The sequence below is a fragment of the Achroia grisella genome, unplaced genomic scaffold, assembly GCF_030625045.1.
Source record: "Achroia grisella isolate CSIRO2021 unplaced genomic scaffold, CSIRO_AGI_Agris_v1 utg778, whole genome shotgun sequence".
In the NCBI taxonomy this organism is placed as follows: domain Eukaryota; kingdom Metazoa; phylum Arthropoda; class Insecta; order Lepidoptera; family Pyralidae; genus Achroia; species Achroia grisella.
In genome coordinates, this window is record NW_026713018.1 from 407,178 (window position 1) to 425,197 (window position 18,020).

An 18,020-nucleotide genomic window follows, 5' to 3' on the forward strand; every position below is an offset into this window, starting at 1 on the left:
ATTTTCAGTAGTTATATTCTGCTTCTCTGGCGTCATCTGCTGTGTTAGACTGTACAATTGTTTTTAAATAACATGGATAAATCTAAAAATAAAGAAACGTATCCACACTTTAATATCAAGGAATATGAACGTCAGTTATCGCCATTGGGTAAAAAAGTATTGGGTGTATTAGTAAAACAACGGAATGCAGGTTCTTACTTTTTTTTTAATTTATAACGTAGTGTTGTAGACTTTATATGGTCTTTAAACACTCATGTACATATATACCTTCATTTCCTTTTTTGATTTTCATTCCAATTGAATTGTCAGTTTCTAAAGTTTGAATCAATAGCAGTTTTTGAGGTATAATGTTGTTCAAGACGGACGAAACCAAAACAATGTTGAACAAGGAGTTTTTCTATAGTACTAGTGATAATTTTTAAAATCTATATTATAAACAGGATAGTTGGGAGAGGAAAGGGGAATGTTAGTAATGTGGACTGATGATCTTATTGCTAGCAATGTACCATGTCAGGTTGACCACGCGGTTCCCCCTGGAAACTATCGTGATAAATTCTTGGTGGATTTGTCACGATGGGCTAACTGACCTGACCTCATGATCATCTTATCATTCTCCACTGGTGCTCCTTCAGCGTACACCAGTAGCACAGGCGGGTGCACCATTCCATTATCATCCATAAAAAATGTTATAAGATATAACACTTGATAATGTTCACTTTTTAGAACGCACCTATAGTTGCAATGGACGTAAACAGCAGCCGACACGCAAGAGAGGAGTCCTATGGTCAGTATCAAGTTGCTTATAACTTCTTCTTTAATTCCTTTACGAACACCGGTAGTACCGCCTTTGGGCTTGGTTACGGGCTTTCTCTTATTCTCTATTTCGGCTTCTTTAGTCTTCTTTTTGAGCAATTTTGCTTGTTCTCGCGCTATTAACGCATCAAGAAGATCGGACTTATCGTCCAAAAATGAGCATGTAACAGATATGCTCATTTTTGCTCATTCATCGACCAATGTTGATTTTTACGTTGATATTGTTAACTATATTACCTACAGCTTCCGGGATCTACCGATCCCGATATTACTTCCATTCCATACTCGTGCATCCGCTTAATTTTCGTATAAAGGACTCCACATTTTTGTCTTTATACACTCCGAAATTATTGGACCGATTTGAAAAATCATTTTACCATTAGAATCCTACATTATCCCTAATGAACAAGTCGATAGAACATTTTCAGAAACGAGACATCAATATCGAACCCCAATTTGCTTGTTACAATTTATAATATGTAATAGTTTCGTTAACTACCCGTTTGAAGGACGGCCCGCTAGTGCTATGATATCTTAATTACTACCTAATTTTCGTAGTTTCAACACAGTTTTTGAAGCCCGTTCACACAATTAAGAGACTGTAGACGAGGAATTTAATGTAATAAGGCAGAAAAGGTGCTTACCGCTTAAAGTTCACGCAACACTCGACAATGTAGTTGTAGTCTTGCAACTATTGGATTTACATAAGCAAAAAAAAGGTAGTCCGTAGTAGTTCTCTGGACGTACTCTATTTCCTGTTCTAATTACAGGTTCAGAGACTCTAACACGCCAAATACGTGGCAAAATTATGACAAAGAAATGGAAATTTTAACCAATATCGAAAAATCTTATCACTTTAATACTCCCAATGCATTAGAGGTATCCACGTCTACAGATCTCATGCAGACTAGAATTGATGAAGTTGATGATGAATTTGATAAAGTACCGACATCCGATCTTATATCACCCATTGCACATAATGTAGATAATGGTAATGAACTTGATTCAATACTATCCATTCCACACAATATCGATTTGATTGCTACCAATAAATTCGATGCCAACGAACACGCATGCGTCACGAATATTGCGAGTGATAATGTAAAAAACATTACTTGGAATGACTTTTTCGATACAGAGCTACTTCCAGAACTAGATATTCCTGACAAAACTATTTCGAAACAAAACAATTTAAGCAATTGTACAGATTCTATTATAGAGGTATCATCTGATAGAGCTAAGAGCAACCAACATGATAATGACATACAAATTAATAAAAAAATAAAGAAACGTAAAGCAGTAAATAATGTGGATAAAGCTACAACAAAAATTAAGAAAGCAGCTGAAAGAAAGCAAAGTTATAAAAAAGATAAATATACTAAAACAGTCAAAAATTGGTTGAATGATATAAATCATAACAATTCAGTTAAAGAATTAAATGAAACATCTAATGATGCTGTTGAAATAACAGCTTTAGATAATGCAGAGAGTGGATTAGTTACTAAAAATATTTCTAATAATTCTAATAAGAAGAGACAAATGGTTCAGGCACAGTTGACTAATAAGGATGGGGTGATGAAATTTAAAAAACCTACGGAAACTTGTAACACTGGTAATGGGGTAGCAATGCACGTGTCGAAATTAGAGGGTGGTAAAGAGAAAACGTCTAAACCTAAGTTTGTAGTTCCTAAAAAGACGCAGTTACCTGTAGAAGATGTGACATATGATGTAAAAGTTATAGATGGTAACAATGAAAACCTACAGAATATTCCAGACATACATAATGAGGTTTTTGCAACTTTGATGTACAGGTATATTTACGTACTAGCTGTACTCGATACTTCGTCCGTGTGGAAATTAACTTTATTTTTCTAAAATAAAAGTAGCTTAGTTTACTCCTTATTACATTAGCTACCTGCCAAAAAAAGTCCCGTCAAAATCGGTGCAGCCATTTCAGAGAATACCCGGAACAAACAGACAGTCAGATAAAAATTATGAAAAATGTTATTTTGGTGTATATACCGTATTTATATTCATATGCATGTAGTAAAAAACGGTTATTTCAATATTACAAACAGACACTCCAATTTTATTTATGTGTATAGATATTACCGAAATATTTGTGAATATGTATGGATGTTTGTTACTCATTCACGCAAAAAGTACTGAACGGTTTTTGATGAAACGTTACTGTAGTATAACTTGTACATCAGAATAACATATGGGCTATAAATGCGCGGGTGAAACCGCGGCACAGCTAGTAGTCGTGCAGTGGTCGAAAATCAATCATAATTAATTAAACATTCAGTAAGACTATAGACATAGTTTTTGCGTGAAAGAGTAACAAACATACTCACAAACTTTCGCGTTTATAATATTACTAGCTTTTGCCCGCGGCCTCGCTCGCGTTAATTTATCCTCTCAGTGGTGAAATTGATCAAAATCCTAGTCCACGCTACTATAGCTTTCTTTTTTTTTGTTTTTTAATTCTTTTTAAATTTAGGGACTTTTGTACCATCTAAGTACATGTCAGTCCCATTGTACCCTAAAACCAATCACTCCATTACCTCACCAGTGAACAAATTGCCTTAGCCGCACCGCCCGAAGGATCGGCTAAAACAGTTTGTATGGCACCAACATCCTATATATTTATTTCATGGTCTGACGTTATTCCATGTCGTAGACTCTCGTTCCTGACACACTCCATCAGCAAATGATAAACATCCTCTATTGTACCACATACTTCACAATTTTGTGAATTGCTTTTTTTCATCAGGTATGCAAACTTTGCCGATGGATAATGTCCAGAACGGAGTCTATGCATTTTTACAATGTAAGAACGTATGCCCTTCACATAATTGCACCAAGGCACCCGGGGCTTTCTTAGTGTGAATTATAAAATAAATTTGAAATATCTTCCCGCAGTAATGGATGCTGTCAATTAAACAATCAGAACACTGAAAACAACTGCGCCGTAGAAAGCGTGATGTTATGTATCCACGAAACCTTTTATTGCATCAGAACTGACACAGGCAACTTCAGGTGAATATTTCATGGCATTTTTTTTTCTATATGCGATCAGCTCTTCCAGCTATAATCAGATTTTTTGATGTTATGGGCATTTGGAGATGAGGCACTTCCAGCAAGGTGCCATCTCAGTTATTTTCTTCATTTTCATTTCATTTAGATAGAATTGTTTTATAGAAAAACTTTAAATCCATAGCACTGACAATATTATCTGATTACACTAATAATGAGTGCGTAGCGATTTCTATGTTGTAATCAACATGTAATCGCATGCCTCTTACTTGTTATACTGTAATCATTATATAAAAAACATCTATTAAAAAGAGAAACACAAAAGTTTATTGTTTACTCATTCTTCTTATGATGAATCCGCATTCCGAATGAGTGGTAGAATCAAAATATGACTATTAAAAAGTGCATGTAATGAGTTTATTTGGATAAAGATTATTTCTATTTCTATTTAGATGTTGGCAAGGCGAGCCCTTTGTAATTTAGATGGACAGTTTTCTATATCCAGTAATTTTGAAGCTAACTGGTTCTCACGGACAGCTAATCTGTGTTTATATCTCGCACAGGCTTTCTGTATCTCTTCTTTTACAGTTGGCATTTCTAGATATGTATGTACTTCAATGTTTTTTATGAACCAACGAGCTCTATGGTTTTTAATGCCTTGTTTTGGAAGCACTGAAGAATTTCTATGTTAGAGTGTGAAACTGAGCCCTATAGTTCCATCGCATGTGTCCACACTGGTTTATGATGCTCTTTAGATGAGGCATTTTCTTTTAAAATTTATTTTTTAATCAACAGGTTTTAAATTCCAAAGACACGTTTAAGATTTATAAATCAATAACTCTACAATTATATTACTTTACACGACGGCCTCGGTGGTCTAGCGGTTTGGTATACTTTACTTTCTATGTACGCGGGTTCGATTCCTGTGCAAATATTTGTATTCATGAGTATGATTGTTTGTATCGGTCTGAGTGTTATCAATGTATATTACATATGTATTTACAAAAAACATAGCTAAGTATTTATGTCAGTTGTCTAGTACACAAAATGCAAGCTCTGCTTACTGTGGGACTAGATGGCGCTGTGTTAATTGTCTAGGGTTATTTATTTATTTACTAATTAATAAATTAATTTACTAATATTATTTATTACTAATATATTATTAAAATTTATATTGTTATTGCAAAATGACGGATATCTGACTATAAATAATTAACACAGCGCCATCTAGTCCCACAGTAAGCAGAGCTTGCGTTGGGGTACTAAACAAAAAGGCTCACGTCCGATTGTAGGACACGGAAATGCGAATCGTGATATTTTATTGGAACTACTCCAACACTGTTGGCCGCAGCTGGCCTTTACAGCTTCACCGGACGGTAGGGAGCGAGTGCAGATGGTACTCCAAACCAAGGAAGGACTTATGGAGCGGCTGAAGGCCAACCCACGCCTGACGGATACGACTTTAGTCTGAGGGCACCGCTAAGGGTTCAAACCTCGGCTCAGGCCGTCGTAATTTCGATCTCCGTTTGAATTGGACGGGGGAACAGAGGTCGTGATGTAGGTCAAGTTAATATATCGCTGATTAAGTATCAATGGGCCACATGACGCAGCAGTGGACGTCTTCCGGGCTGCGATGATGATGATGATGATGAAATGACGCAAAGGGTAAATTTTAGAGAAGAGTTCATCAAAATTTCACTGTGATGATTTTATTTTTTTTACAAATCTATAAGTGGTATATCATGTGTTCTAGAATCATGGGTGTCTTTTTTTAATATTAAAAATTATAAAGATTTCGATACCATTTTTGGAAAAAAATTAATGTCAATTTTTTGCGTTGTGGCCCTTTGGCATTTAATCCTAGCTGATGGTAAGTGGTAACCGTCGCCGTTACCACTTACCATCAGCTAGGCAATCATACTTTTAATGACTGATATTTGTTAAGGAGTGTAGACTCGTATAATATTTTATTTTTATTTATAAGAGAAACTACGGTAGCTGATGGTAAAAGACATATATTTCAAATATGACAATAAAATTAAATTTAAATATATATATAAAAAAATATAAAATAAATATATATAACTCAAACGTTGCCTAATAATATATTTTAGTCATCATATTATATATTTTTTTTAAGCTTCTTAATTTTAGGTTCTTAGTTGTACAATTAGGTTATGTAATAAATATAACTCAAAGGTGACTGATGGATCGGGCTGAAATTTGGCATGCAGGTAGATGTTATGAAGTAGACATCCGCTAAGAAAGGATTATGATTAATTCTACCTCCAAATGGATAAAATAGGGGATGAAAGTTTAAATGAAACTTTGTCAATTTTAAACCGATCGGGCTTTGATTTTGCATGCATGAAGTTACTATGACGTAGGCATCCCCTAACAAAGGATTTTGATAAATTCCACCACTAAGGGGATGAAATAACGCGAGCGAAGCCGCGGGCAAAATCTAGTTATCATATAAAAAGGTGCGTTATGCACAGATACTGTTTAAAAATTATCACAGATATTTCATTTCCAGTGAAATGGTAGCAAATATTTTGGAACATAAAACTGTGAAGTGTTATGACGGCAAAGTCCTGTTGATTCTGCTATTTAAATTCAATATACCAGTAAAGTTTGCGATAGTCGATACTAAGGTAAACTTACGTGCTACAATCTTATCTTAATCTTAATAATATTAAAAAAACGCGAAAGTTTGTAAGTGTGTTTGTTACTCTTTCACGCAAAAACTACAGTCTATAGGTCTGATCTTACTGAATGTTTAGTGAATTATGATTGAATTTCGTCTACTACTTTCGGTTTCACCCGTGTATTTATAGCCCATATGTTCGTCTTATGTACAAGTGTTAATACTCATAGTACTAACATCGCGCATACTTAATGTGACCATTTATTCTTCATATATTATTATTCATATATAAAACGGGACACAATTAACAGACAACCAATGAAAAAAACTCATTTTTTAAATTATCTATTCAAAAAAAGTTATCAATTAAGAAATATATCCGATAAATATAATGAAACATTTTGTTTATACATAGATAGTTTATATTTATCTGATAAAAATAAAATGTTTTGTTATCGGAGGAACAAATTTGACTTTTTAAGAAGTATTTAAGTAAGAATGACACTCTTGGCACATTTTTTTTTATACTCACCTTAATTACCAACAACTAACAACCGGCTCGTCTACCCAAAATTTCGCACCGTTACCGAAAACGGGACAATTTTGCGTTCCAGAGTCCGTTTCGGGGACACCGGGACTCGTAATTATAAAAAGGGACTGTCCCGTTCATTACGGGACGTCTGGTCACATTACGCATATTGCCATAATGCGCTGATCGTCCTACTGCGGCGGCGCGGAGTCCGTATATTTTTAATCTGTGGCGCGTTGCATTTTGCGCGGGAAACAATCTACAATTTAACTTCTTCTAGAGACTTCCTTACAATTATTGTACTTCTGATCACTAATTTTTGTATACTGTTCTTCATTACTATATATAGCTGTAAATTACTATTATTAGAATAAACTACTTATATACAACCAAAACTGGCATATAAATAATGCCCCTAATACATACCGCTAACAAGTTATATTATTATATATTTTAAGCTTTTTAATTTTAGGTTGTAGTTGTATAATTAAGTTATGTAAATGATATAATTAGTTAATAACTCAAGTAAATATCAAAATGCTTGTGTTAAGTTATTTTTGAATAAATTAAAGAATTATGACTGAAATTAATTTTTAAATATAACATCACCATCCTCATTTCTTAAATGAAATTTATATTTGTGAATAAAAAATAAAATAAATGTTATATTATAGTAACGTTTCATCAAAAACTGTTCAGTACTTTTTGCGTGAATGAGTAACAAACATCCTACATATTCACAATAATTTCGGTAATATCTATACACATAAATAAAATTGGAGTATCTGTTTGTAATATTGAAATAACCGTTTTTTACTACATGCATATAAATATAAATACGGTACATACACCAAAATAACATTTTTTACAAATTTTGTCTGTTTGTTCCGGCTAATCTTGGAAATGGCTGGACCGATTTTGACGGCACTTTTCTGGCAGGTAGCTGATGTAATAAGGAGAACCTTATGCTACTTTTTTTTAAGAAAATTCTCTAATCGACTTTTTTGTTAAATTCCACGCGGACGAAGTCGCGAGTTTTGAAGATTAGTTCACACATACAGATCGGAAGCAGCCTCCTCGACCCTGATAATCCGCCAGAAACATTCGCGGATGTTCAAGAACAGTTGACAGTGACTCCCAAGTTCACGATCACCACTGAGTGTGTACTGCAAAAAGCAGTCTGGTACATTAAAATATTGAAGGAGTGTACATACAAACTGGAGAACCTGCTCGTGGAGGAGTCTTTGTGGAGAGTCTTCGTTGATATTGAAATGCGCTTGTTGCCTGTAATTGCTGGTATGATCATGGGAAAGAGTTGGTGGTCTAGCGGTTTGGCATATCGTCTTAATTCTGATGGTCGCGGGTTCGATTCCTTTCACGGTACAAACATTTGTATTCATAAGACTGGTTGTATCTATGTATATATTCTAACTCAAAGGTGACTGACTGACATAGTGATCTATCAACGCACAGCCCAAATCACTGGACGGATCGAGCTGAAATTTGGCATGCAAGTAGATGATATGACGTAGGCATCCGCTAAGAAAGGATTTTGATTAATTCTACCCCCAAGGGGATAAAACAGGGGATGAAACTTTGTCAATTTTAAACCGATCGGGCTGAGACTTTGCATGCACGAATCTACTATGACGTAGGCATCCCCTAAGAAACGATTTCGATAAATTCCACCCCTAAGAGGATAAATAAAGCAAAAGCTAGTTATGCATGTATTAACAAAAATCAGTTAGTAGTTAGTACCCATAACACAAGCTCTGTTTGGCTTTAGGACTAGTGCTTTGTGAATTGTCCTGAGATAGTAATAATAATAATCTCAGGACAATTCACACAGCGCCATCTAGACCCAAGCTAGCGTAGGTACTAGATAACTTTTACAAATACATAAATATATATTTTTTCGTAAATATATGAAAACACCCAGACCGATACAAACAATCATACCCATGAATACAAATGTTTTAGCCGTGCGAGGAATCGAACCCGCGACCATCAGAAGTAAGGCGGTATGCTAAGTCGCAGGACCTATGTATATATGTTTGTTATTATTTTCTTTTCTCCAATTTACATATTACCTACTTGTTCGATATTTATATTCATTTCTCTAACGTTGCCTTCAAATAATTGCTTTCAGCAATAAGGCCGCCATATTGTAATGTGTTATTTCTTCACTGTACATTACAAATAAATGTTCTATTCATCAAATACTAGCTACTCGCCCCGGCTTCGTCCAGGTGTACATTCTTATCCCTACTTCCTTACTAATATTATAAATGCGAAAGTAAATTTGTCTGTCTGTCTCGCTTTCACGTCAAAACTACTGAACCGATTTAAATGAAATTTGGTACACGTATAGACTAGACCGTGAGATAGGACATGGGCTACTTTTTAATGCGAAAAAATAATGATAAGCTTGTGTTATTACCTTATTTAATTGTCTTTTTATAAATTGTAATTCCAAACATTGTGAATTGTAAGAGGAGGGAACTGGTACCTAAAATACAAGTTTCTACTTAGTTTAGGTACCAGGGAACAATTTAAATTGTAAATATTGGATGCAAAATAAAACTATTATTATTATTATTTTTGAGGCTACTAATTACCGCGATTAATTGACAGCGACTTTGTTTTATACTATGTAATAATTGGTAGAGATGGAACATCGAGGCATAATGGTGGATATAGAGAAACTGAAGACTATGGAAACCACGCTGATGTCCAAAATGAAGCTGGTAGAGACGGAGTGCTACAAGGCAGCCGGGAGAACATTCCAGATCAATTCACCCGCACAAGTCCGCACCATACTATACGACGAGTTGCAACTTGACACCAAATGCAATATAAAAATCAGAGAGACCATTTCCAAAGGCGCCAAATCTACTTCAGAGTCTATGGTACTGTGGTTTTTTATATTAGAACAATTATGATATTGGTTGTTAACATTTGTTAAATTTATATTAACATGAATTTAAATTTGCATGCTCAAAATGTAGCTGAACTATAAATTAATTTGTAAGAACAATGTAACATATTCAAAGGAAATAAATAAATAAAAAAATGACAACGGAATCTCAACTCAAACTCTAACAAAATTTAATGAAATGAAAATTCTTTATTGTTCTCTCTTAGAATACAAACAAACATTTATACATTATCTAAATATATATAACTCAAAGGTGACTGACTGACATTGTGATCTATCAACGCACAGCCCAAACCACTGGACGGATCGGGCTGAAATTTGGCATGCAGGTAGATGTTATGACGTAGGCATCCACTAAGAAAGGATTTTGATTAATTCTACCCCCAAGGGGATAATATAGGGGATGAAAGTTTGTATGAAACTTTGTCAATTTTAAACCGATCGGGCTGAGACTTTGCATGTATAAAGCTACTATGACGTAGGCATCCTCTAAGTAAGGATTTTGATTAATTCCACCCCTAAGGGGACAAATTAACGCGAGCGGAGCCGCGGGCAAAAGCTACTTAATATATAAATATGTATAAAAATACAAGATTCTCAAAGGGAAGAGGCAACAATGGGCGGCCTTATCGCTGAAAAGCGATACCACATGTACCCACACAGTTAGCAATAAAGATATATTCTATTCTATTCTATTCTCTCGAACTCAGAATAGATTCAGTGATGGTCGGAATTTGATCATCATTAGAGAAGTTCGTAACCATAATCAGGTTACCGCACTGAATATCCGTGATGTTTCCACATGCAAATTGTAGGAGAATTCAAAAAAATCTATATAAAGTAGTAAAATGGACTTAAAAATATCAATCCTTCCCCTACTTCCCCAATAGGTTTTTTTCAAGGCATGATAATGGAATGGTGCCCCCGCTTGCGCTGACGGTATACGTATGGCAGGGCACCAGTGAAGGATAAGATGAGTATGCGGCCAGGTCAGTTAGAACATGATGGCAAATTCACCAAGAATTTATTTATTTAAATAACTTTAATGCACGTCATACATAAGTAAAGAGTACATATGGCGGACTTAACATCTGATGGCATTCTACCAGGCAACCATGATTTGTGCAGCGATAAGTTGTTGGCGGTGCAAATAATATTATAATATTTTATAGAATATACATGAATAAATATATATACACAAATATACATAAAATACATTATCCTGATGGTTTCCAGAGGAAACCGCGTGGAGTGCAAACGAACATGGTACATTGCTAGTAATAGGGTTATCCACACTAATAATCCCTTCTCGCCAATATTAGAGTGTTGTGTGTGTGTATGTCATACAGTTGCGTGGTCTGGTGTCGGTGCACCCGCTGCCGCGGCTCGTGTTACAGTACCGCCACCTGCACAAGGCACATGCCACGTTCCTGACTGGCGTAGCTCAACACGTCGCAGACGGTGTCCTCAGACCGAACTGGTAACGTTATTTGTAAATTATTATTGCGTGTTCAATATATTATTTTATTTAAATCAACAAGGCTGATAGCTTTGGTGATCTAGGTTTTAATAGACTGCTTTGCCTCTAATGGTCGCGGGTTCGATCCTCGTATAGTGTAATACAATTCATGAGTATGATTGTGTGTATTGGCTTCTGTTGTTTTAATAAATAACCATTACTTGAAGTACTAATCCTACGCAAACGAAGTCATGGACAAAGAGAACGAGAAAGTCCGCGCGCGCCGTAAGTGCGTGTAAATGTTGACGAGGAAACGAGAAAGTCCGCGCGCGCCGTAAGTGCGTGTAAATGTAGACGAGAAAACGAGAAAGTCCGCCCGCGTCGTAAGTTCGTGTAAATGTAGACGAGGAAACGAGAAAGTCCGCCCGCGTCGTAAGTTCGTGTAAATGTAGACGAGGAAACGAGAAAGTCCGCCCGCGTCGTAAGTTCGTGTAAATGTAGACGAGGAAACGAGAAAGTCCGCGCGCGCCGTAAGTGCGTGTAAATGTTGACGAGGAAACGAGAAAGTCCGTGCGCGCCGTAAGTGCGTGTAAATGTTGACGAGGAAACGAGAAAGTCCGCGTGCGACGTAAGTGCGTGTAAATGTAGACGAGGAAAAGAGAAAGTCCGCGAGCGCAGTAAGTGCGTGTAAATGACATCATTGCCTACATTTACATGCACACTCTTTCCTATGTGATAGCCTACTCGCGTGTTAAAGAGCGTACGTGAAAAGCAGCTATTGGGTAGTAATTATGATAGTGATTCCACGGCAGGGTACAGACTGCAGCCGCCACTGGCCGCATCGCATCAAGTAACCCAAACGTGCAGGCCATACCGAAGACCTTCAGTCTCACTGCGTTTACTGAGGATAACGACCATCATAATAGTAAGCAATAATAATAATAAAGTATACACACAATAGGGTTGCCAACTTGTTTTGACAAAAGAACGTATAAATTGGATAGGAAAAATAAAGTATTAGGAAAATGAAAATTCAAATTGTATGTTTTTATTGCTATAAAAACGTATTTAGTGTGCTTTTAATGCTAGAGCTATGACAAATGTCACAACTCACAATTGACATCTAACATTTGGTTCAGTAATTATAAATCGTTAAGTACCCATAATGAGTATTTTGTTTTACGGATCACAGTGAATGTTATGCATACTTTATTTGTATGTAAAAGTATAATTACCAAAAATAAAGTAGGATACGTTATTATAAAGTACGGTTATAAATAACAAACTTTCACGTTTACAATATAAACAAGACGAATTTAATGAATAAATAATTGACGAAAGTAGTTTTTGTCTCGCGGACTATAATGTACTATTGATTTTTAGGCGAGTTGCTAAACTTGCGGTCTGTGTACGTGGCCCGCGCTGGGTACAGCCTCCTCGCGGCCGACTTTAAGCACGTGGAGTGTCGCGTGTTCGCATACATAGCCGGCGACACGGCGTTACTCGACGCGCTCAAGTCTGGAGACGACATATTCACCGTCCTTGCTGCTAAGTGGTGAGAATAATCATTTAATTTGTATTTTCTTTGTAATATCATAAGTGGTCTGCTGGTTTAGCACACCGCCTTTGGTAGCGGGTTCAATTCTATCACGATACAAACTTTTGTATATTGGTATATATTGTTTTCTTTATTCATGTAGGTCTATTACAGACTCTTATGATATGGCAAATCTACAGTCAGTGCGGAATGATTTCGAGATGTGAAGAACTGACAAGAAACTCAACTCGAATTCTTTTCAAATAAATGTTATACATGTTTACAATAATACAGATTCATTTTTAAATTCAATCTTGTCTATACATACAACATTATTTCAAAAGAACCACATGCAAGTTTCTTGTGCTCTGATGAGTCTGTTTATCGAATCAGCGGTTGAATAAAAAAAATATTACATGACTGTTCAAAAGTGCTTATATTATTTTTAACAAATGATAATTCACCCCCATGCACCCGTCTCCTCTAAGGGTATACGCTGGCGGGGCACCAGTGGAGTATAAGATGAGGTCAGGTCAGTTAGCCCATCGTGATGGATTGACCTGGAATTTCACACTAAGGTTTCCACCTCAATGGGTAGTTCTCCATGCGGTTCCTCGCGGAGGTCTACTAAAACTAAAAATCCTCTCCCCAAAAAGTGCTTATATGAAAATTATTAAAAAAAATGTTCTTTTTCTCATCATCTGCTTCTTCCTTATCCCATTTATTTGTGGTTGTCGTAATATGTTTTTCGCTTTCATTCATCTTTGTTCGCAGTCATCTCGTTATTTACTTCCTTTCTTACCATATCATCTTTCACACAGTCCATCCATCTCTTTTTCGGCCTTCCTCTGCCCTTATAACCATCCACATTCATATGTAACATCTTTCTTAAAATATTATCCTCATTCCTACGCATTACATGTCCCTACCATGATAGACGATTACTCTTCAACCTCTCCGACATCGGTGCCAATTTCATACTTCCTCTGATGTATTCATTCTTTATCTTGTCCATTCTTGTCACTCCACACATCCACCTCTTCTCTCGTTTTATTTTCTATTCTATTTTATTTGTGTGTGTGAGGTTGAACAAGTGCGAGCGAGAGGTGTGTGCGGAGGATCGCGAGCGAACCAAGCGTATGGTGTATGCGAGCGTGTACGGCGCTGGTACCACCACGCTCATGGACATACTGCACCTCACTTACGACCACGCGCTCACTATCATCACCAGCTTCAACAGTAACTATACCATTACTATTTGTAAAGAAAAGAAAGACAATAAGTTTATTTAATACACATAAAATAACCAAATTTACCTTGAAATCCAAAGTACGTAAACATCTTTCCACGGACATCGGTTAATAATACGACACTAATTTATGGAAAATTGTCAAAATGATCTCTTGCTTTTACCGGACTATTCATTGTTGTTTTTTTTTAGTATGTATGTAGTTGGATATATATATATATATATTTACTTTATTTATTCCTACTTACTTGTATTTATTTTCATGTTATTTTCTTAATAATGCACCGCCCACTAATCTCTGTTTACCTCATGGTCGACTGGGAGAAAATGTCTTGTGGTGTTAAGTCCGCTATTTGCACCTTTATTTTTTTGTATTTGTGCATTAAAGTTTTAATAAATAAATAAATAACAATAACAATTTTTTTTTATTGCATACTGGATTAATGGATAAATAGGTCTCCGCTCAGCATATGTGGGGACGGTGTGCCACGATGCTGGTATTCTGCGGATACCTTCATAGTTCATACATATAAATATAATAATAATTATAATGTAGATCTATTACAGACTCTTATGATGTCAAATCTACCGTCAGTTCGAAAAGATTTCGAGATGAGAAGAGCTGACAAGAAACTCAGCTCGTATTCTTAAATATTAGCACAGATAATATAATATTACATATTATTAGGAAGGTTTCCGTCGCTAAAGTCCTTCGGCCGCGGCGTGGTGCAAGAGTGTGAGGCGCGGGGTGGCCGTGTGGTGGCCGCCAGCGGCCGGCGGAGGACACTTCCGGGGCTCGCACCAGGAGCGGGGGCTGCGCTGCGGGCCCACGCCGAGAGGCAGGCCGTCAACTTCCTGGTGCAAGGTACGTACTCTAGGAGAGGGGGCTGCGCTGCGGGCCCACGCCGAGAGGCAGGCCGTGAACTTCCTGGTGCAAGGTACGCACTCGAGAAGAGGGGGCTGCGCTGCGGGCCCACGCTGAGAGGCAGGCTTTCAACTTCCTGGTGCAAGGTACGTACTCTAGGAGCGGGGCTGCGTTGCGGGCCCACGCCGAGAGGCAGTCCGTGAACTTCCTGGTGCAAGGTACGTACTCGAGGAGAGGGGGCTGCGCTGCGGGACCACGCCAAGAGGCTGGCTTTCAACTTCCTGGTGCAAGGTACGTACTCTAGGAGCGGGGCTGCGTTGCGGGCCCACGCCGAGAGGCAGTCCGTGAACTTCCTGGTGCAAGGTACGTACTCGAGGAGAGGGGGCTGCGCTGCGGGACCACGCCAAGAGGCTGGCTTTCAACTTCCTGGTGCAAGGTACGTACTCTAGGAGCGGGGCTGCGTTGCGGGCCCACGCCGAGAGGCAGTCCGTGAACTTCCTGGTGCAAGGTACGTACTCGAGGAGAGGGGGCTGCGCTGCGGGACCACGCCAAGAGGCTGGCTTTCAACTTCCTGGTGCAAGGTACGTACTCTAGGAGCGGGGCTGCGCTGCGGGACCACGCCAAGAGGCTGGCTTTCAACTTCCTGGTGCAAGGTACGTACTCTAGGAGCGGGGCTGCGTTGCGGGCTCACGCCGAGAGGCAGTCCGTGAACTTCCTGGTGCAAGGTACGTACTCGAGGAGAGGGGGCTGCGCTGCGGGCCCACGCCGAGAGGCAGGCCTTCAACTTCCTGGTCATGCTTATGGCCCGCAAGCCAGGATCCAGTCAAGGTGACCAATTTTCTACCGGTCCAAAACTTACTGAAAAACTGAAATGGACTTATCCGTCATACTCGTGAACGAGTGCTGCTTGTAGGGACTGGTCTGCTCTTATCACTACGACTGATTTAATCTTATTGTATATTTATATTTGACCCAAAAAATTAGTACTGGTTGGTAGTTTGTATCATTTGTATGGGATTCTTCCCGGAACCTCTCCACTAACATTTGAACTTTATGGTATGGTATTTTGTATGGGATTACAGAAAAGTGTTGTTTTTAGGCAATTTTTTAAATTTTCTCTCCGTAAGAACCATCCTCGTACTTCAAAGAATATTCTAAAAAAAGAATTATCGAAATCGGTTCAGTAGTTCTCGAGATTAGCGCTTACCATTACATTTAGCGATTCATTTTTATATTCTAGATAGGTTTAATCACGATTAGAGCTGGCAGGAAATTACAGTTTTTTACATATTTGCGAAAGTGCTACTTTTTAACTCTCATTCAGAACCACAGTCGACTTTCATTAAACTTCATAATACAACTTTATTAGCCATCTTAGAAGTTTCAATCGGGAGGAATTGATGAAAAGAAAAGCCTCTGGCTCGCGGACTATTCGTACAAAGTTTATCTCGGTTATCAACCTATAATACAGGTGATGACTGGCTTCAGGTTCAGCGGCAGACATATGTAAAACAGCGATGATAGTGTCTTCAGAGCGGCTGGGCAGTACCAGGCCACCGGTGGATGCTCATCTGCTGCTGCAGATCCACGACGAGCTGGTGTGGGAGGTGCCCCACCAGCAACTGCACGCAGCCGCCGGTCAGTATTTAGTAATATCTTCTTCAACACCTGCTCGTAATGGATCTAATTTGAAGAGCCGAGTTTCTTGTCAGTTCTTCTGTATGAGTCTGCTGTGATCCAATCTGGATGCTATGATGTATAAATGACTAGCTACTCGCCCCGGCTTCGCATGGTGTACATGTATTATATATATGAATTTTCTATGTATTTAAAAAAAATGCTTTGTTAATTTACGACTAGATGGGGCTGTGAATTGTATAGTAGAGATAATCTTTATTCAAATCAACTTAATATAACCACTTTTGAAGTTATATTTTTTATTCTACCACTCATTCGGAACGTAGACTCATCACAAGAAAGAGCAGGAAACTTGCGTATTGTTTCTTTCAAGCAACAAGTCAGAGGCATACGATAATCAACATAGAAACCGCTACGCACTCATTCATTGTGCAATCTGATAATATTGTCAGCGCTATGGATTTTAAGTTTTTCTACAGAAACATTATTATCAGTTACCAGTGTTATTATTGTTCAAAAGTATGCTTGACGTCCTCGGTAGTCTAGTGGTAAAGGACACCGTTTTACTTCCAATGGTCGTGGGTTCGATTCCTTGCATGGCACAAACATTTGTCTTCATGAGTATGATTGTTTGTATCTGTCTGGGTGTTTTCTATATATAATATGTATGTATGTATCAAAATCTATGTATTTGTATCAGTTATCTAGTACTCATAACACAAGCTTTAGCTAGCTTAACTTGGGTCTAGATTGCGCTGTGTGAATTGTCCAGGGTTATTTATTTATTTTATACTTTAAATAATAATAACAGGTAAATATTGGCTAAAAGATAAAATAATATATCGTTGATTAAATAGAAAAATGTCATTTTTCAAAATTAGAAACTAGAATTGCCTTCTTTTATATAAGTCAATTAAATTAACCACGCCGTCATAATCATTATCTAAATACTTTTAAAATGATATATAACACTTCTGTGTAAATGCAAAAACATTTTAAATAAATTTAAAAACTTGTAAAAAAATTGCATTTTGAATACTGTCATTTTTCTATTTAACCGAAGATATATATACTATTTTATCCTTCAGCTTTAACCCTGTATTTTTGTAACATATTTAGGTATTATAAAAGATGCCATGGAAAATTGTGGTTTCGAGTGTGGCTTGGCGGTTAGACTACCGGTGGCGCTGTCAGCCGGACGCAGTTGGGGAGAGATGGAGCACCTCGACATCAAACAAACACATTCAATTAAATAATTTTATTACGCACGTCCAGTTACTTGCACCATACACATTTGTGCTTTTTT

The 18,020-nt window shown here is 37.5% G+C and overlaps 1 protein-coding gene across 1 annotated transcript; it reads left to right on the forward strand.

Moving 5' to 3' along the window:
* Positions 1–72: 72 nt before the first annotated feature.
* LOC131850645 (DNA polymerase nu-like) lies at positions 73–17,970 on the forward strand. Its single transcript, XM_059200946.1, has 14 exons — positions 73–190; positions 724–784; positions 1,584–2,624; positions 3,739–3,855; positions 6,389–6,506; positions 8,090–8,324; positions 9,696–9,937; positions 11,316–11,446; positions 12,238–12,350; positions 12,809–12,980; positions 14,047–14,201; positions 14,900–15,076; positions 16,565–16,714; positions 17,834–17,970. The coding sequence occupies exons 1-14, from the start codon at positions 73–75 to the stop codon at positions 17,968–17,970; spliced, it is 2,967 nt and encodes a 988-aa protein (XP_059056929.1).
* Positions 17,971–18,020: the final 50 nt, after the last annotated feature.